The sequence below is a fragment of the Microcaecilia unicolor genome, chromosome 6 (genome assembly GCF_901765095.1).
Source record: "Microcaecilia unicolor chromosome 6, aMicUni1.1, whole genome shotgun sequence".
NCBI lineage: Eukaryota > Metazoa > Chordata > Amphibia > Gymnophiona > Siphonopidae > Microcaecilia > Microcaecilia unicolor.
Window position 1 is genome coordinate 251678205 of NC_044036.1, and position 26808 is coordinate 251705012.

A 26808-nucleotide genomic window follows, 5' to 3' on the forward strand; every position below is an offset into this window, starting at 1 on the left:
CACAGGGAAAGGGAAAGAAGGGTGGAGAGAGGACAATGTGATGCCAAACCGAACGGGAAAGGAGTGGAGAGAAGGGAGAGAGATGCCAGACCTCAGGGGAAAAGGAAGGGGAAAATGGGGTGCAGAGATGAAGGAAAGTGATGCCAGACCATGGGGGAACGGAAGGGGAAAGGGGGGGTGGAGAGAGGAGGGAGAGCAATTCGATGCCAGACCACAGGGGAAGGGGAAAAGGGTGGAGAGAGGAGGGAGAGTGATGCCAGAAGCAGAAGGGGAAGGAGGAAACGAGAGCAAGGATGAAGGGAAGGGGGGAAGCTGGAACCACCGGGGGAGGGGTGAGAGAAAGGTGGGACACATGAGGGAGGGGAGACTGGGAAAAAGCTGGATCTGGAGAAAGGGAATAACAAAATGCACTTCTAGGGGGCAAGGGAGAGAAGATGCTCCCCCTTTTTTCTTCCTTTTTCCTGCACTTCCACCCCAGGGCCAGCAACATGGGAAGGGGGGAGGGATGAAGATACAGAGGGCAGATTCTGAACAGGGGTGGAATAGGGACAGGGACACAGAGAGGAGGTTATGGACAGGAGAGATAGGGAGCCAGAGGGAATGATGGTGGACATGAAGAGAGAAAGAAGCCAAATAGGAGATACTGGAAAGCAGAAGATGGATATGGATGGGATGGGGAACAGAGGAGAGATATAGATGGAGAGAGGGGAAGATGCTGGAATGCATCATGTAAAAAGGAGAGGGGGGCACAGGCTGGATGGAAAGGAAAGAAGGGGCAGGTAGTGGATGGAAGGAGCAGAGAAAGCAGGCAGACACCATATGGAAAGAGGGAGAGGGCAGATGCTGGATGGAAGAGAGAGACAGCAGACAGTGGATGGAAGGGGCAGAGAAAGCAGGCAGACGCTGGATGGAAGCAGAGAGAGAGAGGGCAGAAACGATGGAAGGAAGAGAGAAAGAGAGAAGGCAGACGCTGGATGTAAGGGAGAGCGTGAGGAGAAGATGAGGAAAGCAGAAACCAGAGACAACAAAGGTAGAAAAAAAAATATATATATATTTTTTTGCTTTAGGATAAAGTAGTAATGTAGCTGTGGTAATAGAAAATAAAAATAAGGTGATCTTTTTGTTGAACTAATTTTTTAACTAACTTCAGAGACCAAAACACCCATCCTGTGGTCAGGACAGGATACCATAGCAGCAGTATACTGTACTGACCTGAGGAAGGAGGTTTTGGCCTCTGAAAGCTAATTGAAAAATGTATTAGTCCTATAAAATGGTATTATCTTATTTTCCATTTTTTGTTTTATTTCTATTTGTTAATTTGTAAAGTGGTGATTTGGTATTTGTCAGTTTTTTCAAATTTACATCTGCTATCTTTATATTTATATTTTGCGCCGGAGATCACGTGATGACTTGAAAAGAGAGGACATGTGGAAGCTCTTCTCCAGGGCCTCCTCGCCCGCCTGGCCTCAGCCGACCACAGCAGAGCCTTGAAAATAGCTCAAGTGGGACGACAGTGGTACTGTTGTGTATGGACGAGTTTGTGGTGTGAACATCGGCGGCGATGCCCAGGAAAACAGGGATAAAAGAGCAAGAAAAATCACGAGGAGTCGCCGATTCCAAGATGGCGGCGAGCCCGATTTAGGCCCCCCTGCTTTTTACCCCGTCACATTTGCAGCAACTCACCGAAGCGGTAAAAACAGCGATGGAACCTCAGTTACAGATGCTATCGGGGCAGATTACCAGCCTGGAAGGTTTGCTGGAAGATACTACACATAGGACGGGAAAGCTAGAGCAGAGAGTGTTGGCGGCAGAGGACACTGGAAAGGAAACAACCAACAAAATAGAACAGCTGCAGAAATTGCTAAAAGAGCAGTCGCAACACCTCGATGATCTGGAAAATCGGATTGTTGGGTTACCAGAAACTTTGCCAGATCAAACACTGCCGGAAAGGGCGAAAAAGGGTAGTGGCAATATTGATTAGAAAAGGGATAGCGGTGAGGGCAGAATTGGTAGCGAAAAACCCCTTAGGTAGATACGTTTTGATACATCTCTGGTTGCACAATAGAGATTACCTGGTCTTAGCTCTATATGGGCCTAACACGAACCTGCATTTTACCAAACAATAGTTCGACTCTGCTCCTCATATCATTCACACAAGTTGATGGTTCTGGGAGATTTTAATCTAGTCTCAGATCCAATACAGGATTGTTCAGTCCCTAGAGCAGCTCCCCAGGGCAGACTCAGGGTTCAGGCGCTCCCCACTTTCATGCGTACGCTGAACTTAATTGACACTTGGCGATTCCTACATCCGGGAGAGAGAGATTTCATACACTTATGTAGAGCCCCTGGGTGTTAGCCACAGGTATAGGCCCTGAGGAAGTTTCAGACCATGCCATGATATGGGTGGACAGAGAAGCTCTTGAGTACTACCAGGCCAGGACAAGGTGGCGATTCCTAGCGTACCTGTACCATAATAAAGAGTTTGCTAAATACCTCCATCAGAAATGGGACGATTTTGTGCGCTTTAATGAACAACACTGGGAGAGCCTGACCCTCTTTTGAATGACATTCAAGGCAGTTCTGAGAGGAGATGTCATAGCTTATGTACAGGCCCGGAATAGGAAACTTTCCAAAGCAATTCTGCAGTTAGAATTAAAATTACAAAAAGCAAAGAAAATGTATATAAAGACCCCAAACGCAGGAACACGGGAACAACTACAAGCCACTCAGGTAGCTTTAAACTCCCTCCTCCATGAACATGCCACTCGGTCCCTTCTGTACCAAAAATATATGCTTCAGTGGTTTGGGGATAGAGCAGGAACACTACTAGTGCGACTTGTTAAGTCCTAGGGAGCTCGCAGAACGATAACCGCTATAAAAGATAACACTGGAGCGGTGCGGAACAAGAGTGAGGAGATAGCACAGGTTTTCACTCGATACTTTGCTAAGCTGTATGAGGGGCATGCAGAACCACCGACCCCCCTCCTGAGTAACTATTTAACATGAGTAGGTCTCCCACATCTCCCTGCCCAGGAAGTAGAGAGCTTAAACAGCCCCTTTACAGGCAAAGAACTACAGGAGGTTATTAAAAACCTAACATTACATTCGGCTCTGGGACTAGATGAGTTCACAGGGGAGTTCTATAAGTTATAGGCCTCATCATTTTTGGGCCCTCTTCAGGCCTATTATGAGCAAGTGATAGACACGGGTGAATTCCTACAACATGCTAACATAGCCCTGATATCACTGATTTCAAAGCCGGGAAGACCAAGAGACCAGGCGGATTCTTACCAACCTATCTATTTATTTATTAAACGTGGACATTAAGATCTTAGCAAGAGTGCTGGTGGATCGCCTGGCTCGACTGCTTCCCCCGGTTAATTATTGGGGAGCAAATGGGATTTGTGCGCCACTGCCAAGCTGGTGGCAGCGTTTGCCATTTGCTGCTGGCTATGGCACAATGTCAACAGACTAATACTTCAGCCCTAGTATTGAGCTTAGATGCCGAAAAAGCTTTTGATAAAGTTGACTGGGAATATCTGTTTGGAATGTTACGGTTTATGGGCTTCCAGAGTTGGTTTTACAATGCAATACAAGCTGTACACTGGACCTAAAGCCTCAATACTGGTCAATGGGGTGCGAAGTAGCACATTTCCGGTTTGTCAGGGGTGCCCATTGCCTCCACTATTGTTTGTTCTTTCGGTGGAACCCCTGCTGAGAGCCCTGGGGTTGGAGAATGGGGTGTTGGGGGTGGAAGTGGGAGGGGAGGTGGTGAAAACATTGGCATTTGCTGATGATTTACTGGTAATAACAAGGGCTCCAGACAACTCACTGCCCATACTGCTTCAGATAATTGATTGTTTCAGCCAGTATTCAGGCTTTAAGTTAAACCTTCAATAATCCAGAGCCCTCGCAGTACTCCAGAGAGAACGTTCCCATTGGAAAGGGGCCTTTCCCTTAACATGGGCGGGAGAGGCCTTTAAATATTTGGGAATGTATATCCCAAAGGATCTTTGTCAATTATATGCGACGAAAGTTTCTAAATTGATGTCCAAGACCTGTATAAGATTGCAGATGTGGCAGGCCTATCCGCTCTCGCCTTTGGGATGGATAGCCCTATACAATGTGATGATTGTTCCACAATGGTTATACACCTTCCAAATTCTCCCATTGTATCTCTCTAATAAGGATGAGAAACAAATCGTATACTGCAAAAATTCCTCTGGCGGGGGAAGAGAGCGAGAATACCGCTGTCAGCCCTTCAGATACCGGTGGAATATGGAGGATTAGGGCTTTTAAGTTTAAGACATTTAACAATCGCAAGCGGCATGAGGCACATCAACGATTGGATTCAAGCTACACAATATTTTTCAGCTACCACGATTGAGACCCAGTTGCTTAAGGATACCCATTTTAGTTATTTGCTATATGTGTCAAGTGGAAGTACAATTCCAGTGCTGTGAGCCACCCGCATTTTTTCAGCTGCTGGAGCAGTGTGGCGTTGGATCTGTCGACATAATCATTTCTCAGCCAAAACCACCCCATACTTACCTATTTGTGGCAATCCAGACTTTCCGCCAGGATTAATATATGGTGTTTTTCTGAGATAGTGGCGAAACGGCCTGACTTATTTAACACATGTCTTAACGGAGGTGGGTCGGATAAAGACGTTTGGGGAGCTGCAAAAACAATTTTCGCTATTTCCAGCAGACCTCTTCCACTATCACCAGTTAAAACACTTTATTGCCAGTCTTCCATGGGAGTCTTTAATGGAGGATGTACAAGAGGAATTGGCAGCGGCGTTTTCACTAGGGGCACAACAGAAAGTGCCGTTGTCGTTCCATCATAGGCACATCAAAGATACAACCCCAGAATTAGACTTTGCAAGGTTTGCAAAGGCATGGAGTGAAGAATTGGGTGTGGTGGTAACTGCAGCAATACTCAAAGAACATGTCATTGGCCTTTGAAAAGGCTCCATGGTGACGGCCCATTGGGAGCTCCAGTATAAGTTTGTATTGCATGCATATGTTTCCCCACGGCGAGCTTTTCATATGGGATTGTCACCTGATGGAGCTTGTATGAAGTGTGGAGCAGAGGGAGCAAATCTGGGGCACATGTTTTGGCCCGAATGTAATGGCCTTTTGGAAAAGACTATTAAAACTGGTCTCAGCTACATGGTTGGTCGTGTGACATTATGATCCAAAGCTGCTGGTCGGACAACCCCGGCTGGGGCCGCCTATGCCCCAGGAATTTAGAGACATTATTGTGCGAGCTATAATCATTGCCAAGAAAACAATCCTGTCAGGGTGGCTGTCTACACACACCCCATCAACTCAGTACTGGCGTGGTCAAATGTTGCTTCTGATGTGACTCGAGAGACTGGAGGCGAACAACTCAACCCCCGCCAGGGTCCGGAGATTTCAACATAGGTGGTCTCCCTTTTGGGAGACCCTTACCCCCGTAGCCAGAGGACGTTTATTGAACTTGTAATCACAGGCTTGAGAGAAAGCATTGATTGATAAAATTGAGTACAGCTATTGATGTTGAGGGAGGTGGGGGGATGGGAAGTAGAGATACTGCTGTGTGTTCATGGATATGGAAAGTTATTGTTTTGTTTATATATGCTCAATAAAAATGATTGAACATATTTATATTTTTCATAGTACTAAGGGACATACATCACTGTTTCTGTGGTGTTGCATGGTATGCAGAATCTGGCTTCTTGAGGTTTCAGTTTAATTTTTGTCTACATATTTCTATTTTTAGTTTGTGGTTACTTATTCTATACTGAAAAGAAAACATGTTTTCTGTTGGCATGATCATCTTTACTTATCTGGCTTGTTTAGTTTTAAATGGTTGTATTGATGTTCTAGTGCTCACTGCAATCTATATAAATAAATCCCACCTTGAACGTTCTGAAGCTCCCTCCAACTGTGGCAGTGAAGTCCTGAACTGCTGTAGTCCTCCTGGCTATTCGGACTACTCACCACCGCCCTCAGCCACGCCCCATCTGCGACCTACGCCACGCCCCAACTGGACATAAAAAGCACCATGAACGTTCTGAACCACACTTTGAGGCTTCAAAAGTTTGTATGTTCGAAGCTCTGTAACCACTTTTAACCACAGTCCATCTGTGCGCCGCCATGATCTGAATCTGCCCCGCCCTGACCTATCAGAGTACATCTCTGCCCTGCCCTGACCTATCAGAGAAGGGAGGAGCGTCACAGCTGCACCGCTCTGACCTATCAAAGGGAACTGAAACAGGAAAAGGGAGGAGCATCACACCAATGAGGGACCTATCAGGGAAGTCAAATAGAAGAAGGGAGGAGCGTCAGAGGCGAAGGGGTCACTCGGGAGGAGCGTCACTCGCTTTGCTGTGCACATGTGCTGGAGGAGTTCTGCACCCGTTTCTCCTCCCTCTGTTTTCTCCGGTGGCCTTGGCAGCTGAATGTAGAACTAACGAGGGCAGGAGCTTTTGCTTCGCATCTGGCAAAGTAAGTCAGCTTCTGCTGTGCACCCTCCCCTCCTGTCCTTTCAAGCAGCGAATACGAGAGAATACGAGCTGGGACTGAACAGGCAGCACAAAACTCCTTTTTGTTTTGTTTTGTTTAACAAGGGCAAGAGCTTTTGCTTCGCATCTGGCAAAGTAAGTCAGCTTCTGCTGTGCACCCTCCCCTCCTGTCCTTTCAAGCAGTGAATACGAGAGAATACGAGCTGGGACTGAACAGGCAGCACAAAACTCCTTTTTGTTTTCTTTTGTTTACACTTGCACAGCTGATAGCTGGTCGCTGCCTGCCGTGCCCCTCTTCCTTTTTACAAACATTATGCCACTTTTCCTCTTTTTCCCTCTTTTCTTTCTCTACAAACATGACAAGGGGGTTGGAACAGGAGGTCCTGCACAGCTCTCTCCACTGTTGCCACAGGCTAAGCAATAGTTCAGGCACAAGGAGGGGAGGATGAGGGCCAGAACAGGTACACAGACCACAGATGGAGGCGGAGGAGGGGGTCCTGACAGCACAGGTGAAGGGGGGAGGGGCGACCCACAGTCCTGAGAGAAGGGCTGTAGGGAGACCTGAAAGGAGGGGGGGAGACTGACCAGACAAGGAGATGAGGGGTCCTGCGACAACACAGTGGCAGATGCAGACGGAGGGGGGTCCTTCCAGCCAACATAGGGAGGGGGGGGGATGTATCTCCGTCACACACACTATCTCTCACACACACTCTCTCTCTCTCTCACACACTGACTGTCTCTCTCACTCTCTAACACTGTCTACAACACACGCTATGTCTCACACTCGATCACATTCACTCTCTATGTGTCACACAGTCACTGTCAAACACTCTATCACTCTCATACACTCTCGCTCTCGCTCACATACCCACTCAAACACACTGTCAATCTCACACACACACTCTCTAACAGACACACTTGCAGCCACACACATTCAATCTGTCTCTCTCACAAAGTCACTCTCACACACACACTCTCTCAAACATACACACTCCGAGGAAAACCTTGCTAGCGCCCGTTTCATTTGTGTCGGAAACGGGCCTTATTTACTAGTGTTTAATATGATGCTTTTCCCTAGGTACACCCTTGTTGTGTGACTCATGGATTATTACTAAAAATATTTTTTTTCATATAGAGGAGGGGGTGTTAAAAAAAATGATTGGCTCCAGGTGTCAAATACCCTAGGTATACGACTGCCTTCTTGTAGTTTTATTTCATGTCCTCTAGTTATAGCTTCCCCATCTTTGAAAAAGATTTGTGTTTACTCATTAATACCTTTCAAGTATTTAAAAAAAAAACTGTATCATATCGCATCCATCTCTCCTTTCTCTCCAAATTCTGAATAATTGTATTTTCTCACTTAATAGACATCTGAATGAGAGAGGGGAATAATTCAGAAGCTAAATGAAAGCCTTTAGCTGGTTGCATTCAGAAAAACAAATTCCTTACCCATAACAGATATAGAGTTAGGGAGAGCAGGAAACATATGAATTCAGCATTACTAGTAACTGATGATTTCCTAAAGTTTGATTTTTTAACTGATTTTATTGTTGCAGTCCTCCTAACCGAAATTAATTCTCTCTCATCAGCTTTGATTTTCCTAACATTGAGTTGCATTATTGTTCCATTTGTTTTGTTTACAGGAATGTTTTAGAAATTAATGAACAGTTTTACAAATTGAGGTGGTCTTTTACTAAAGCTTAGCTTGAGTTATCTGCAGCAGGGCCCATTTTATTCTTATGGGCCCTGCTGTAGATAATTCGAGCTAAGCTTTAGTAAAAGACCCCCTGAGTTAATTTGTTCTTGCAATTGTATTCATGGAAATGTAAGGCCAGTGGCGTTCCGACGCTGGCTGACACCCGGGGCGGATCGCCGATGGGCCCCTCCCCCCCCCCCGGCGAAATGACACCTCCCCCCCAGCGAAATGACACCCCCCCCCGGGTGCACGCCGCTGGGGGGGGGTGGTGCTGCGGCGCGTGCCTGTCGCCTCCGAGTTTGCATGTGTTCACTGCTCCCTCTGCCCCGGAACAGCAAGTAACCTGTTCCGGGGGAGAGGGAGCAGTGAACACATGCGAACTCCGAGACAGGGCGACAGGCACGTGCCACGGCACCCCCCCAGCGGCATGCACCCGGGGCGGACCGCCCCCACCGCCCCCCCCCCCCCCCGGTACGCCACTGTGTAGGGCCAATATTCAAAGTGATTTAAATGGCCGAGAGGCTCCTGGCCATTTAAATCACTTGGTCAGGGCTAACTGGCAATACTCAGCACCACATAACCGGACAATGCTACTGAATATTGCCAGGGGTGGAGAGTGGGCGGAGTGCAGCCCTGGCTGGTTAGTGCTGATATTCAGACCATTAGCCAGCTAGATAAGCACATAAAGTTAGGACAGAAAAAAAGCTATCCTTACATTGGGCCTTTTTTTACTAAACTGCTATCAATTCCTGGCGCAGCAAATGTGCCTCAGCCATGCAGGAATTGCTGGTGTGGTTTAGTAAACGAGACCCATTATGTACTGAGTTCAAATGGACACTGGTCTGAATATTGCTGGGGCCAGTTAAATTCAAATAGAGTCTGGTGGGCGCCCCTCTTGCAATCTCCCTCCCAACTCCCTATGAAAATATAAGGCTGCCCCAGTTCCCTCTCCCTACCTCCATAGGCTCTCCCAGACCTACTTGAAGAAGTTCCTGGTAGTTTAGGGGCAAATCGGGCAGGAGCGATGGCCACTCACTCCTGCTTGGTGCTAGCCTGCAGTCCAAAATGGCTGCCATGACCTCTAGCAGCAGCTTCGCAGTACTTCAGATACCATTGTAGTTGAAATACCACAAGGCTGCTGCTAGTCATAGCAGCCATTTTGGACTGCAGGGCCGGTGTCAGGCAGAAATAAGTGGACAAAGCTCCTGCTTGATTTGCCCCTAGACCACCAGAGGCTTTTTCTTTTTTTTGGGGGGGGGGGGGGGGGAGCTACTGAGGTGGGGAGACTGGGGTATCCCTCTATTTCCTTGGGGGAGGGTGAAAGAGGGGGATTGGGATACGGGCCACTTGACCTGTTTTTGTTTTTATTTATGTGGGTCTTGGCCAATATTTTTCTGGAACCCTATAAGTGTCTTATGTGGGTCCTGGCTGAATATGGCCAGGAATCACATAAGCTCTGGTGGCTAGGACATCCACAATTAGCCCTGGATATTAAGTGCTGGTGCCTGTGGCTAATTTAGCTAACAAGAGTCAGCGTTTAAAAAAACGCTAACCGCCCCCAGCTGAATATCAGCCAGGTAGTATTTTTCCCCAGTAACTAGTATCTCTATTGTCATACTCATGTGGCAATAACCTAGCAACAGTAACTTATGTACAAGGATCAATGATTTGAATCTTCAAAGAGACTGCAAACCTACGTTCAGGATATTTATTTATTGCATCAGTATCCCACATTTTCCCACCTCTTTGCGGGCTCAATGTGGCTTACAATGTGTCGTCATTAGTAGATAGTAGATTAAAGAGTTAACAGTTATTGTTACATACAAAGTAGCATGATCGAATTTTAGGCAGGTAAATATAATTAGAAGACGTTACTGATAGTAAGGTGGAGATGTCATAGAAAATAGCCTGATCGAATTTCAAGCAAATAGATATTGTTTTCATGTCTCTTTAATTACATTATCTTTCCATTTTTATTGCTGCAGGGTGTGAAAGGGAGAATTGGCCTCTCGGGTCCTGCTGGGATACAAGTAAGGAAGTAATTTCGACTTTTGATGCTGCTTCCTACAAGGGAATTTCCCACTTTTCCCATCTTATTCCTTTCTCTAAGTTACTCCTCCTCTTTCCTCTAAGGAAGCAATTCTAAAGCTGGACTTCAAAGCCATGCAATAGGAATTTATTCTATAATGGAACCCGGGCTCCCACGTTCCATTATTGAATACAAGCATAACCTAGTGTTGGCGTTCCCAACTATATTGCACAGCTGGTGTAAGTGCAGGAATCTAGATGCAGCAAGGATGTGTGTAACCTAGTAGTCTGAAGATTACATACATAGGTGGGAGATATGCCTATGTCCTGCCCATGGTCCATCCTTGTGCAGGATCCCCCGTGCAAATACCCACAATGTAAGTTAAGTGGGTATTCACCGAATAGCACTTAGGGTGATTATGTTTATGTGCATTTGTGAACATATGCATGAACAAATGTCAGTATTTCTGTACATTTATGCATGTAACTTGCATGTAAATGTAAGCACCCATTTTTTTTTAGAACTGACCTTCATATCTTAACCCTGTGTCTCTCCATCAGTTTCACCTTTTCTCCATATTCTTATTTCTCTTCTCTATGCCTTTCTGTATAGTTTTTCCCTTTTATACCATCAGTCTCTCTTCAGCCTATATTGACAACTTATACAGTAAGAATATGAAATGGTAAAGTCCAGAGTTAAGTGATATGGCTCAAAATTTGCCTGGAGAGTTTTAAAATGCATATGAGCAGAATGTGTTCCTCATGAAAACTGCTGATTACTTAGCTGTAAAGCACAACCCAGTTCCTTGAGCCGTAAACAGTCCTGGTTTTCTTCGCATCCATGTTAATCCCTTAATGTCTATACCAAACCAGTCCAGAATTTGTGAGTGTGACTGTCAACCAGTGGATAGGGACAGATTCACCCCTTAAGGGCACTGTAGAGTCAGAGGAAGTGACGTCACGGGGGAAGATGGCCGCCTAAGCGCCGAGCTCCCGATCACCCATGGTGGAGTTCTAGCATTCCCCCAGTACACAGCGATCAGGACGAGCCAAGTTCGGGCAGCGGAGATCCCCCGAGTGCTGGCGTTCCAGAGAGGGAATGGAAAAACGTGCAGAACAAGCCGATCTCTCACAATTCGCGTTTACAGGCAGCACGAGCAAGAACCGCATGGTGACAATGGGGGAGGAGGCTGTGGAGGAACAAGAACTGATGCGAATCCCATCCTCGGGGGACATGTTTTCAACACAAGTCCAGGCAAGTGTAGAGGAGGGGACCTTCCCAGAGCTCCAGGCCTGGCTACAAGAAATCCGGATAGACCTGAAAGCGGTTCGAGCTGACCTAGCCACCCTGGGGGCAGACCTGCGGGGCAAAATCAAGGAAATGGGCCACAGGGTGGAAGAAGCCGAGGGCCGCCTCGAGGAGCAAGCAGAGGCAATAGGGTCCCTGGACTGGTGAATTAATGATGTGCACATAAGTCAAGAATGTATAGCTGATAAACTAGAAGACCATGGAAAACCAAAGCAGGCAGAATAATCTCAGGTTCCGTGGCTTACCAGAGACCTCAACATATCAAGAAAGTGAATCAGTGATACAGTGCTTGGTCAGCATATTACTTGCTACAACTGACTCGCCCATTGAACCTGATAAGGTAATATTGGAAAGAGCCCATCGAGCTTTGGGGCCGACAAGAAATAATCTCCCCAAGGACATTATAGCCTGTTTTTGCGATTTCAAAATGAAAGAGCGAGTGATACAGACAGCGCTCCAAAAACAAGACTTTAAGTAGGACTCACACAATAGAGATATATCAAGATCTAGCCTCAGCCACACTGAAACGACGGGCTGACCTGAAGCCTGTTACAAGGAGACTACGTGAGATGGGGATTCGGTATAGATGGAGGCATCCCTTCGCACTGGTTTTTTATATGGACGGGAGAATGCACCAGGTGAACTCATCTCGGAAGCACGTGAATTTCTTCCCGAAGGAGATACAGCAGCAACACCATCAAAATCTGGAGAGTCACGACCAGGATCTGCTATGAGAACCCACCCGAAGTGGCAACGAGTGGGTCACAAGCGTCTGCAGCGTCAGCAGTCGGCTGGTGCCTCACTTGAGGGAGACTCAGGAGCATAAAATATGTTTTTTGTTCTGTTATTGTTGGGGTCCCCCCCGGGGGAATTGTTTATTTAGGAAGAGAAGGCTTTGGGTGTTTTAACAAGGGGGAGGAAAAGTGAACCGGGTGAGATGATGGGGGTTGCAACTCGACAGAGCTGGGGGACCTATCCAAGAGCCACAAGTTGGCTAGCTGATGAGGAATGGGGGAATAAGATATAATGGTTGTAAGTTAGGATGTGGGTGGGTGGGTCACGACCTCTCCATAAAGCACTGTCTCTGGGATGGAGGGAGTGCTCTGGATAAGGTGCGGGAGGAGAGGGGGGGAGGAAAAGGGGATACGCTAGGGAACAAAAGAGGGAGAGGGGTGGGAGGGGACAGGGGGTTCCATAGCACATGATGGTGATCGGTTAAGCGAGAGTACTATATGAAGGATGTATTGTGATAAACACAGGACTGCCCTACCCTGAGGAGGCCACCAGAGGACGCTGTCCTACAGAAAGTCTGGAAAATGCCCTGATCTGGTCACTAGAGGGAGCCAAATGGGGTACACCAGTGTAAGGACCGGAAGGGACAGCTAGTGGGTGCTCATGGTATAGGACCTGCCCTTCCCTGAAGAGGCCACCAGGGGGAACTCTCAGAATAGGAGATGGAAAGTTGGAGAGAGTTCTGGGCCTGGACCTTTCTGGAACCAGGGGGAGGGGCCTAAAAAGGTAGGGAGGATAATTAGCCACCCTATAAAGAGCGCCCTCCAAGACAAGAGAGGAGAGGAGATGGGGGACCTGAAGCCAGTTGGAGGAGGAGACCTGGAATGAATGGACCCTGAAGTAAGAAGGTGGAGAGTGGCTGGAGGAGAACCCCTGAAAGCTAAGGGAAGGTTCCCTCAAAAAAACCCATAAGGTACTCACCTGTCTTTGGACATGTTGTTAATGGCATTGGGGATTATTTGAAATGGACTAACAGCCGTGGGGTGGAGGACAGGACTATAAAGTTGAAGTGAGTGAGGAAAGTGCTGTCCAAGGGAGGAGGCTGTTTACACTGGGGCCCATGTCTCTTCAGTAAGTGGGCTCAGTGGAGAAGAAACCAATTGACTAAAGCTGGAAAGAAGTGTTTCCCATAAGACTGGAGTCAGGTGATAATAAAGTGTATTTGCATCTACTGTGGCTAATTTGCATATTGGTGAAAGCGGAGAGACCAGGGCTATATTCCCCAAAGAAAGTGTCAAGGGGCACTGCCGGAGTACCAGAAGGGTGACTGGTTACCAGAGGGTATATCAGGGAAGGATTCATAGAAGCAGTGAGTGAAGGAGGAGCCCCAGTCTTTGAGGCTAGGTGTACAAGCAGCCATAGTGGAGAACTGTCTGAATCCTTCTCAAGAAGCCAAGTGCTGGTAAGCCCTGGTGGAGAGCATGTGAGTCTGGACAGGAGCCACTAGAGGGCCTCAGCACATGTGAGAGACCCCTGGGGGTTTACAGTATAAATGTGTGACTTTGAATGTACGAGGCCTTAATTCTCCCCAAAAGCAAAGACAGGTATTTAGAGAAATGGTACGCCAAGAAGCAGATGTGGTGTTTCTTCAAGAGACGCATCTAAAGCGAAGCCATGAACATCTGATGAGACATGGGCACTTTCCCATAGTACATTGCGCCTCCAGTTTAGATAATAAAAAAAACGGGGAGTACTTATAGCGCTATCCAGCGCCTTTCCTTGGGACGTACATAAAACGATAAAAGACACAGCGGGTAGATATGTGTTGTTGATAGTCTCCCTATATAATAAGTATTACACTATGGTGTGTGTATATGCACCCAATGAGGGTCAGAGAATGTTCCTGGGAGCATTGGAAAAAGTCATACAAGAAAATGCAAAGGGTGACCTCTTAGTTGGGGGAGACCTAAACCTTACGATAGATCCCCGAATAGATAATTCAGGGTGAAGGGTGGGATATGGTAAGAGAGATCAGCTCTTAAGGGTTGGATGGCAAGATGGGGCCTAGTAGACCTGTGGAGAGAGATGCATGGGATAGAAAGAGACTACACATACTTCTCTCCGAAACATAGTACCTATTCGAGAATTGATTACTGGCTGGGTGATGGAGTGATACGAAGCAGAGCGAGAGAGGTGAAGATTGAGCCATGTACTTGGTCTGATCATTCCATGGTGGTTTTGTTGTTGAGAGTGGGAGGTGGGACTAAGGGACAGAGACGTTGGCGTTTAAATGAAGCAATTCTTCTAGACCCACAGAATGTAATGGAAATTGAAAAACATATAGCGGAATATATTCAGTTCAATGATACAGAGGAGGTGCAGCCGGCTAAAAGCGGTCATTAGAGGACAACTTATTGCAATGCAGGCCCACCTTAATAAGAAGAAGACAGGAAGAGAAAATACTCTTAGAAATGCGGTGGCAGATATGTCGAGAGACCATAAAATAGACCCGACAGATAGTAAAAAGGTGGAAGAGTTACATCAGCTTAAGTTACAACTTAACGAGTTACAACTGGTGGATATTGCGGTGCAGTTACAACAAGTGCAACAGGAACATTTTGAATTCGGGAATAGAGCTAGTAGGTTACTGGCCTGCAAACTCAAAAAACAGGTTCAATGCTACTGTATCTCTAGCATAAATAAGAATTCAGGTGCCCCAGTAACACAAACAGAGGAAATATTCGAAGTGCTTTGGGAATTTTATAATCAACTGTATCAGCCTGAGCAGGCCGCATCCCTGGGAGAGATGGAGCAGTACTTGCAGGGAACAGGCCTTACTAGATTGTCAAGGGTGGAACAGGAGAGCCTGTCGGTGGCCATGACCCTGGAGGATGTAGAAGAGGCAATAGCAGATCTTCCTAACAACAAATCCCCTGGGCCAGATGGATTCCCCGCCAGATTTTATAAACTATTTGCCAAATGGTTAGCCCCTATACTGCTTAAGGTGATTACCTCCTTTGATGATGCACAGGAATTGCCGTACTCTTGGAGGATGGCAGAGGTGGTCATACTTTTGAAACCAGGTAAGGACCCACTACAATGTGGCTTCCTACCGGCCGATATCGCTGCTAAACACAGATTATTTTATTTATTTATTTATTGCATTTGTATACCACATTTTCCCACCTATTTGCGGGCTCAGTGTGGCTTACAAGACATTGTGAATGATGGAAATACAATTTGTTGCAGTACAATTATGGGTTACTTTGTGAAGAGTTATAGGAAGACAAAGTCAAAGATAAGATCTTTACCAAAATACTGTGAGGTGAAGGAAGCTATTAGGGCTAAAAGAAACGCCTTCAGAAAATGGAAGAAGGAACCGTCTGAAAATAACAAGAAGCAGCATAAGGAGTGTCAAAGCAAATGCAAGGCGCAGATAAAGAAGGCCAAGAGGGATTACGAAAAAAAGATAGCATTAGAAGCAAAAAAATAGTAAAAATTTTTTTAGGTATATTAAAAGCAGGAAGCCGGCAAAAGAATCGGTTGGGCCGCTGGATGACCGAGGGGTAAAAGGGGCGATCAAGGAAGATAAAGACATAGCGGAGAGATTGAATGAATTCTTTGCTTCGGTCTTCACCAAGGAAGATTTGGGTGGGATACCGGTGTCAGAAATGGTATTTCAAGCGGACGAGTCGGAGAAACTTACTGACTTCACGGTAAACCTGGAGGGCGTAATGGGGCAGTTCAGCAAACTGAAGAGTAGCAAATCTCCTGGACCGGATGGTATTCATCCTAGAGTACTGATAGAACTGAAAAATGAGCTTGTGGAGCTACTGTTAGTGATATGCAATTTAGCCTTAAAATCGAGCATGGTACTGGAAGATTGGAGGGTGGCCAATGTAACGCCGATTTTTTAAAAAGGTTCCAGGGGAGATCTGGGAAATTATAGACCGGTGAGTCTGACTTCAGTGCCGGGGAAAATGGTAGAGGCTATTATCAAAAACAAAATAACAGAGCACATCCAAGGACATGGATTACTGAGACCAAGTCAGCACGGCTTTTGTGTGGGGAAATCTTGCCTGACCAATTTACTTCAATTCTTTGAAGGAGTAAACAAACATGTGGACAAAGGGGAGCCGGTTGATATTGTGTATCTGGATTTTCAAAAGGCGTTTGACAAGGTACCTCATGAAAGGCTACAGAAGAAATTGGAGGGTCATGGGATAGGAGGAAATGTCCTATTGTGGATTAAAAACTGGTTGAAGGATAGGAAACAGAGAGTGGGGTTAAATGGGCAGTATTCACAATGGAGAAGGGTAGTTAGTGGGGTTCCTCAGGGGTCTGTGCTAGGACCGCTGCTTTTTAATATATTTATAAATGATTTAGAGATGGGAGTAACTAGCGAGGTAATTAAATTTGCTGAAGACACAATGTTATTCAAAGTCGTTAACTTGTGACAGGATTGTGAAAAATTACAGAAGGACCTTACCAGACTGGGAGACTAATTGGCAGATGACATTTAATGTGAGCAAGTGCAAGGTGATGCATGTGGGAAAAAAGAACCCGAATTATAGCTATGTCATGCAAGGTTCCATGTTAGGAGTTATGGACCAAGAAAGGGATCTGGGTGTCGTCTTCGATAATACACTTAAACCTTCTGCTCAGTGTGCTGCTGCGGCTAGGAAAGCGAATAAAATGTTGGGTATTATTAGGAAAGGTATGGAAAACAGGTGTGAGGATTTTATAATGCCGTTGTATCGCTCCATGGTGCGACCGCACCTTGAGTATTGTGTTCAATTCTGGTCGCCGCATCTCAAGAAAGATATAGTAGAATTGGAAAAGGTGCAGCAAAGGGCGACTAAAATGATAGCGGGGGTGGGATGACTTCCCTATGAAGAAAGACTAAGGAGGCTAGGGCTTTTCAGCTTGGAGAAGTGACGGCTGAGGGGAGACATGATAGAGGTATATAAAATAATGAGTGGAGTGGAACAGGTGGATGTGAAGCATCTGTTCACGCTTTCCAAAAATACTAGGACTAGGGGGCATGCAATGAAACTACGGTGTAATAAATTTAAAACAAATCAGAGAAAATTTTTCTTCACCTAACGCATAATTAAACTCTAGAATTTGTTGCAGAGTTTAAAAAGGGGTTCGACGGTTTCCTAAAGGACAAGTCCATAAACCACTACTAAATGGACTTAGGGAAAAATCCACAATTCCAGGAATAACATGTATAGAATGTTTGTTCGTTTGGGAAGCTTACCAGGTGCCCTTGGCCTGGATTGGCCACTGTCATGGACAGGATGCTGGGCTCGATGGACCCTTGGTCTTTTCCCAGTGTGGCATTACTTATGTACTGGCACGCCGACTACAGGGGGTAATGCCAAGGTTAGTACATGAAGACCAGGCTGGCTTTATTGCAGGTCATCAAACATACGATAATATTAGGATTCTGCTGCACATTATCCAGCAAGCAAGAGATGAGCTAACACCAATAGTATTATTTTCGGTGGATGCCGAAAAAGCATTCAACCGGGTAAGCTGGGAATTTTTATTTGCAGTATTAAAACAGATAGGCATGGAGGGAAGGTTTTTGTCGTGGCTTTGATTGTTATATAATAAACCGATGGCGGTGCTGAAGATAAATGGGATGCACACTAAAACACTAGAGCTTCATAGGGGTACAAGACAGGATTGCGCAGTCTCCCCACTGCTATTTGCGTTATCAATTGAACCCTTAGCTAAACTGATTAGGGAGCATGGGGACATACTGGGGGTGGTCAGAGGCAAACGTGAACATAAGATCATGCTTTTTGCTGATGACATATTGCTGACACTAGCCCACCCAAAGCGGTCAGTGAAAGAGGCGCAGCATCGCCATCGGAGGTAAGGGTGATAAAGGAGGCATATCCGTTTGTATGAGCAACTAAATCCATTCGCTACTTAGGGATACAGATTACATCGGAGATAGGAAACCTGTATCAGGCCAACTACCCTAAAAAGATAAGAGCTTTTTGAGGAACTTGACAGATGGGAGGGTCTTACTATATCGTGGCTGTGGAGAATTCATGCCATAAAAATGATGTTATTTCCTAAAATACTATATCTGTTCCTGGCCCTACCGGTCCAATACCACGTACCTTTTTTCAACAACTAAATAGAAAAATATTTGCATATATCTGGAGGAAGAAACCACCTAGGGTACATAGGACGATGATGTTCCAGGCTCCTGCTGAGGGAGGGATGGGGGTCCCTAATTTCTATCTATATTACCAGGCGGCCCAATTAAGGGTATTAACTGATTGGAACCCCAGGGCTACCAAGAAGTGGCTACACCGGGAGAGAGCATGGATGGGCACCTGCTTCATGGTAGACATACTATGGAGACAAGGGAGTGAAATTTTGACTGTGGCTAGGAGGGTCCCGGTGGGATTAGCCACTTGCTGTGCACCTGGCTTCAGATACGAAAAAGAGTTTTCCTGGAGAGTGTCTATTTCCAGCAGATGGCCATCTGTGGAGCACCGGGATTCCCACTGGGAGAGTCAAAGAAAGTGTATCAAAGATGGGCCCGCAGAAGGTTATACATGTTGGGACAGATCTGGAGTAATGGGAAAGTAAAAGATTTTGAGGAGCTACAAGAGGAATATGACCTGGAGGAAAGAGACTTGGTATATTATCAGTGTCTGAGGAACTATGTACTCAGACGCACGAGGGAGGAGCTGGAATTTGCGGAAACGGTTCTGGAGAGGGCAATAAGAAGGGGAGGGGGCAGGGGTAGTGTGACACGGCTATATAGAGCATTACCACAGCTCCCAACTCCCCAAGATTACTATACCAGAAGATGGGAGGGGGTGCTTCAGCAAACATACACCATGGAGGGCTGGACAATGGGCTACATGTACTTGCTGAAACCGTCAATCACTCAGCCAATAATTGAAAATGGATACAAAATACTATACTGGTGGTATTGTACACCAGTTAGGTTACAAAAGATGTACTCGATGATGTCAGCTGACTGTTGGAGAGAATGTGGGGCTCAGGGAACATTTATGCACATATGGTGGAAATGTCCTAAGGCACAGACATATTGGACACAGGTCCTGGCGATGGTTAATAAGGTAGCAAAGGTGGAATACCCCTGTCGGGCAGAATACTGTTTGCTGCATTTCCGACCAGCGAAAAGTCAGGTTCACTGTCACAGGTTGGTCATTCAGATTTTTGCAGCAGCCAAGATGGCATTAGCAAGGGCATGGAAACAATTAGATGCTCCACAGATGCGGACTGTAGTTTGCAAACTAGACTACCTATACCAGATGTCAAAGCTGACGGCCATGCGAAAAGGTCATCTTCAAATGTTTCAGAAAATATGGCAACCATATGAACACCTGAGAGACAGTTTAATACCATTACCATAAAGCTGGAGGGAGGGGAGGGGGGGTGGGAGAAGGTTTCAACATGTATGTTTAGGCAAGATTGATAAGAAGAAAATGTTTGAAGGCTGTTATTGTATTGATATGCAGAAATAAGGAGTGTTGTTATTATAAAATTTAATAAACAAATTATATAAAAAAAGGGGGCACTGTAGAGTCCTAGAATGTTCAGGATTTTCTCTGTCTCCAGTGGATGGTGATGGCACACTTTGTGGTCTCTGGGTAATCAAGCTACGTAGGCTCCTAAAACTGTGGAACTGGTTTGGTTGAGCTCAATGTCCCCTCTAATAGGAATAAGGGATCTGGAGGAGAGGAAAAGGAATTTTTTTAGGGAAAACTTGTAGGGATCCAAGTGCCTTTTCTCTAATTCCCCCTTGTTCTCCAGTAAGTGATCTTCATGCAGTTGAGGTGCCTCTGAAGAATGGTTGTCTGCTAATATGAGGCTAGCTTCTGGACTTGGTGAATATCTTGAGTTGAGTTGAGTACAGTGGGCTTTTAATTTATTATTCTGGAGCAGCAGCCAAAGAGACTTCAAATTTCCACCCTTATTGGCTCTGCCTTGCCAAGGTACAGACGAGTTGCTTTTCTTCAGGCACTGCGGTTCATTTTTCCAAAGGCTATTTTTGGCTTAGGCTTGCTGCCATGCCAGTCTCTGCATTTTTTTTCCTTCTCAAGTTTCACAATTCGGGCTCCTGTTCTATTGTTGGGGGTACTGTTAGCAAAAAACGTTTACCTCAGTGAGTTCAATTTCATACAGTTCCTCGAAGGACTCTTGGGTTTTTCAAAGCACACGAAAGTGGGGGCCACTTTAGCTGCCTCCTGCCACTTTCAGATATATTTACAGGTATCATGTCATCCTAAGGCTTGCAATTTGCCACCTTTAGATGTCCATTTTATCTTGGCTTTGTATTTCAGCTCAACACATGCAACTGTCATGGCTTAGTTCTTAGTTTCTCTGTGCCAAGCCAACCTGGTCACAATTTCCTTGTGTAGTGATTTCTACTTGGAATGTGAGTTGTGGGTGACTCATTGGGACTAGTGAGTACTTTTGACATGAGTGGGAATTCTTATACAGGGGAATTACCATTGTTGCCTACTAGGCACATTTTTGCCCGCCAAGTTATTTTGATGTTTTTTAAGCCTCTCAGCATTTCTCAGTGCAATGGAAATCATGCAAGGAGTTGACTGTGGCGTCTAAAGGAGTACTGAACTTCTAAAACCATGGGCAGCTGGAGTCTGCCTCTCAAGTTTGAGGAAAGGAGAGCCCTTCTCAAAAAATCAGTCACAACCTATCTTACTTTTTAGTTACAATTCTACTGGTTCTTTCTGCTTTATTTTTCCTCGGAACAAGATTTCTTTTGTCTGTTACCTTTATTTAAAAAGCTAATGTGCTGGTCTAGCTATAGAATGTCTGTAAAGAATATGTTCTTTTCTCCTGAAATATGTGCTGCTTGTGTGTCAGCGTGAATGTATCACCGACATTACAACATGGAAAACATTATACTATACTCCAACTTCTCCTGTATTTCAATTTGGTAGTTTCTGCTGCATTGCTTCCTCGGATTGTCAGCTATAGTGCCGTTTGACAGTATCAATTATATAGCATCCGAGAAGTGTCAGCTGTGTTGCAGCCTGCAAGTATCAATTACATCCTGGGGCATCAGCTGTATTTCTTACTGGAGGTTTCACTTGTATTGGTGCCCGAAGGTACCAGCTATTTGGCAGCTTCAAGTTACCAGCTGGTTGACTGCTTCAGGGTACCAGCTGATTGATGGCCTCAGGGCACCAACTGAGGCTGAAATTTCAGAGATCATACAGTGCAGTTTAATTTGCAGTTCAGCAGATTAACTGGGGCATTTGCCACTTCATGCCAGGAACTATGACTCTGGCCCTTTCTGAGAATTCCTGGTGCCTTGCTGATATAGTTCTTGGATGGATGCATCTTTTGACATAGAGTGTATATAAGATCTCCATTGCTTGGTCTTACAAAACACTGAACATTCTATGACTATATGGTGCCCTTAAAGGGGCGAATCATATGGAACTACTTTGTTTCTCTGTCTCCATCCATTGGTTGACAGACACAACCCACAAGTTCTGAACTGGTCTGGTAGGACTACTTGAAAGAAAATTATAAGGTAGGACAGATTTTCATAAATTTTGATCTGAGAACCAGGTTAATTTGCATAGTTTGGCCACTTAACAAACAAGACCAAGGTAGAACATCTTTGCTGTAGGGTGGGTGTCAGTGAAGCTGAAGTAGTTACAAGTTACTTTGGGGGTAATTCTTTAAGAAGCTGACTAGTTTAGGTGGTAGGAGCAACACACTTAAATGGCAGTAATCATGAATGTAAGTGGTCTTTTATAGAATACCAACTAGTGGGAACATACATGCCATGTTTTGGTGGTACATACTTTGTGGGTGAATGTGTGCATAGTGGAGTTTGGGCAGAGCGCACAAATAAATGTATAAAAATCATAGTATTCTGTAATTTACGTGTGTTCTGGCTGACACATAGGTACAGGCATTTACACTAGCCATAGGGCTGGAGCAAGTAATTGCATTCCTCTCACAGCATTTTCATGGCAAACTTTACAGAATGGCTTTGCTTCATCCTTGTTATCTTTGGTTAAAAGCAGCAGCATGCAAAAGAGAAAAAACAGAACAAGGAAAGTGAGTAATTGTGGCCTTTCATGTGCAATTTTCAAAGCTATTTATCCTGGCAATTAGAGTTTCTGAAAGTTGTTTGTCTTTAGTCCAGCTTAAAAGTATGTGCATCATTTCACAGCAGTTTCTAGCTACACTGGTGGGGGGGGGGGGGGGGGGGTTGGGGAGTGTACCCACAGGCATGAGTCATGCCTTCCCTAAATACAGGTGTACAAGTCTAAGTGCACACATCTTCGCACATTGAAAATTGACACAGAATTTGCTGGTTTATATGTACCTTTGATTTTTCTCGTAATGTAGACAATTTAAAAAAATCCTCCCAAAATTTCAGTTTTCAAATGGCTTGCCTAGGTTCAGTTTTCAATGTTGTCTATATTAGACCAAAGTCATTGGCCTTTTGACCAATTTTCATAGTGATAGTAAATACATCCTTTCACTTTGAAATGTGTCATGGATATTTTTTCAATAGAAAATAGCATATGTATATTTGAAAATGTGACCTTTGCACATTATTTTCCTCCCCCTTCATGTGAACTTGCCCCGGAAATGCTACCTCCAATACAACTAAAGTCACACATGTTGAGAAACCAGCACATACTTTTAACTAGGTTAAGGATGGAAGGGCAAGATTAAAGCATCAACAAACTAGGCATATGCCTAGGGCCCACATGTTTAGGAGGGGTCTTCTTAAATGTGTTCATTCAGTGGTTTCTGTCACAGTAAGGCAGAAAGAAACGTGGTGGGGGGGGGGGGGGGGGAAGAATAGCTACCACTACCCCCAGGCATCTGTTCTCATCAATTCTTCTGCGCTGTCCTCCAGAAGACAAGGGATATTGGCCAACAACATTTCGTATCAGCTACTTACTCCTCTGCTAGTTTTCCTCTGCAGTCATGGGGCTCTACTTGTGGAAGTTTTAATGTTTTTATATTGCAATGGGGGAGGGAAGCAATTTGCTTGTTTGCCCTGATGGTGAGCAATTTTCAGACAGCCCTTTTATTTGGGTAGATCAATTCTTCCCCAGGAAAAAAGGCTTTTCAAGATTGTGAAGAATATTGCTTATAAGTTCTTTTTCAGTAAACTTCTCTATTTTGTTGTTTGTTGATTGTCTTTTAGGGGCCAATGGGTGTTAAAGGGGCCCAAGGTTTCCAAGGCCTCCCTGGACCACCTGTAAGTGTATTTTCTTTATTTTGTTTTTGGTATTTTACATTTGATTTGTACCTTATGCCCACATTTCCTACACTGTTTCCTAACACTATCTGATAATACCATGTCTTCTGTGGAGGTAGTGCTCTCTGGGAAATAGTTTAACACTTAATACAAAACCAAATAGTCTAAATAACATCAAATGATAATCCCACAAATATTAAATTTGGCATACACAAATATTTATCATGATGTAACAAATGAACAGAAGTTCAGAAATAATATTATCGACGCATCCCTAAGGCAGGTGATTTTCAGACAAGAAGAAAAAATTAACACTTGGTGATAATTTCATGTCTCTTGGATAAATAAAGTAGACTTGATCAGCCGTGGGCTATTTCATCCATATAGTAGTATCTTCATCTCAATGGCTGTACCAGATAGACTTGAGCAGCTGTAAATAGTCACCTCTTTAGAAAGTCTGTTCAATACCAAACTGAGATATAGTCCAATTTTTGATAACTTGAATGCTGAGGCATAATCTCTCATACAAAAAAACAACAACAAAGGCTTATCCCAGAAAATAGAAAGCCATGTGGTCATTTTTCCATTCAAGTGTGGACCATGTTTTTTTTTTTTTTGTTACATAATGGTTTTGCCAGGGAATAGCTAACAAATTTAATTACGGATGTGGCTAATATTTATGAACTTTTTAAGATGGGGGTTCTTTATATTCTGTAGGGATTTTGTTTGTAAATATGATAACTAAATGATGATAAATAATATTTTGTGTGTTGTATTTATAACACTGTCACAGTTTTGTTCTTTACTGTGTGTTTGTAAGCCTATGAGGGATACTGCTGCATCCTGCACTCTCCATCCTCTAGTTGTGTTTTTATTTAATGTAACAAACCATCTTGACATATCACCCTTTTGTGGACCACCCAGTAATCAATGAGATGACATTTTCACCATAAGCAACAATTATTTTTCATCCAGAATAGATGCAGCAAACTTTCATCATGCATCGCATCTCTGTTTTCACTTAATAGTGAAACAAACTTGTTTTACTCCGCCTTGCCTAAATCTCTTCATTAAGGTGGCAAATAAATCCCAATAAAGAAATAAACCCCAAACTCTAATACTAGATGATATTTTGCAAAGTAGTTTGTGGAGGGAAAGGAAAACAGAAGTAAAAGGATAAAGGCTGAAATGGTTTCAGAAAGCAAATGGTCTCTGAGGTCACTTTATTAGTAGCAAGAGTTCTGACTGTGTGTTCAGAAATTGACTGTATCATAGAATTGGGGTATGTGGAGGTCATTTCTATAAACTGGGTACTAACATTTATATGCCCCAGGGGCATAGTCATGGGTGGGCCAAGGCTCACCCATTTTTGTCCAAGGCCCACCCAAACTATCCCCAGTCTAACATCCCTTGCTACCTTCCTCCTGCAGGTCCAGCCATCCTGGATCGATGTCTCTTCCTTCTACCCCCTGCTCCACTGCTGCTGTGGGGCCTGCAGCTTTCATTTATCGGGCCGTCGCTGTCAGCGATTCACACAGGCACTCTAGGGTGGCCTTCTCTCTGCCACGTCTGGTGCTCACATAAACAGGAAGTTGCATCAGAGAGAGCCTGATGCGGCAGAGGGAAGGCTGCCCTGACGTGCCTGTGTGAATCGCTGTTAGCAACAGACGAAAATGAAAGCGGCAGTGGCGCGGGCAGGCAGGAAGTGTCAGCAATCTCAGACAGCTGGACCTGCAGGAGGAAAGGCAGCAAGGGGTTGGAGGAAAAGGAGAGAGCTGCTTGATGTGGGAGCAAGAGGAGGAAGAGAGGGCTGGAGGGAAGGGACAGCTGCTGGACATGGGAGGAAGAGAGAGTGCTGCTGGATGTGGGAGGAGGAGGAGGGGGCTGGAAGGAAGGTAGAGAGCTGCTGGATTTCTGGGAGGAAGAGAAGGAGGGGAGCTGGATTGAAGGGAGAGAGCTGTTGGACGTGGGAGGAAGAGGTAGCTGGAGGGAAGTGAGAGAACTGCTGGATGTAGGAGGAAGAGGAGGAGGGGGCTAGAGGGAAGGGAGAGAGAACTCCTAGAAAAGTACAAGGGGGGAGGGAAGGGAAATAGGGATGCCAGGCATCACAGCGGGAGAGAGGGTAGGCAGGCAATCAAGCAAGCAAACCAGATTCTGGAAAGAGGGAAGAGAGGGAGAGAAGCTGGATGGGGTAGGGTTGGAGAAGAGAGAGATATATTGGAATAGGGAGGAAGAGAGGGGAGAAGCTGGACAGGGAAGTATAGGAACACAGAGACTGGGAGATACTGAACATGGAGGAAGATAGAGGCACAGAGATGGAAGAAGATGGATAGTGGACATGGAGACAGAAATGTTAAATGGACAGGAGACCTTGGTGAGTGAGTTAAGAGAAGACAGAGGAAAGCAGAAACCAGAGCCTGGGAACAACATGATTTGAAAAATAAAATGACCAAACAACAAAAGGTAGAAAAATAATTTTATTTTTTTCATTTTGTGTTTAGAATATGTCAGATTTGAAATATACATCCTGCCAGAGCTGGTGTTAGATATGGCCGGGACCCAGGGCAGAAATTTGGGAGTGGACCCCAAAGCTTACTACTTGGCTGCACCTTCTTCAGCTTCCACCTGGCCTGTGGCTCTCTCTGGCCAGGGGCCAAGGACAGTTGCCCTAGTTATAACCCTTAACACCATCTGTGGTTTGTGCTACCATTATATTTTGCACAGTGTAGGAACAAATGGATCTCTTTCTATTTCTCTGGTGCTATACTACATGCAAGGTCTGGCCTCTTGGGATTTTGATTTAATTTGATTATGGTTTGTGGTCACTTAGTCTGTATTTGCCATTTGTGTTCTGTGTGTGACCAAAGTATTGTTGGCATGAATTTTCTATGTAGTATTCTGTAGTAATTTGGCTTGCTCAGTTTTCTCAATAGATGTATTGATATTTTAGAGCCCCACTGAAATATTTAGGGCCCTAAAATATCATAGGTAGGATCCTTGTTTTGGATGTTAGTGCTGGCATAATAGATTTGCTCAAGGTTCTGAGTGACTTTTTGTTTGATAGATTTTTGTACTATAAAATATGCCTTGCTATTTGAGATATAATATTAGAAACACACAATCTTGTATGGTGAGTTTTATAAGGAAATGTTCTAACTCTGCTCTGCATCCACTGTTGGGGGAGGGCCAGGGGGTTCTATGGATGCAGAATATTTGGGGGAAGCACATGTGTGTTGGAGGACTGTGGCTTAATGGAAGATGAAGAG

The 26808-nt window shown here is 44.9% G+C and overlaps 1 protein-coding gene across 1 annotated transcript in view; it reads left to right on the top strand.

Annotated features, from left to right (window-relative positions):
- Positions 1–26808, top strand: part of LOC115472527 (collagen alpha-2(VIII) chain-like) — a 134976-nt gene that overhangs the window by 71372 nt on the left and 36796 nt on the right. The window contains exons 10-11 of the mRNA XM_030206820.1: positions 10193–10237; positions 23489–23542. Coding sequence (XP_030062680.1) covers positions 10193–10237; positions 23489–23542 — 99 coding nt within the window. The remainder of the gene's footprint in view (positions 1–10192; positions 10238–23488; positions 23543–26808) is intronic.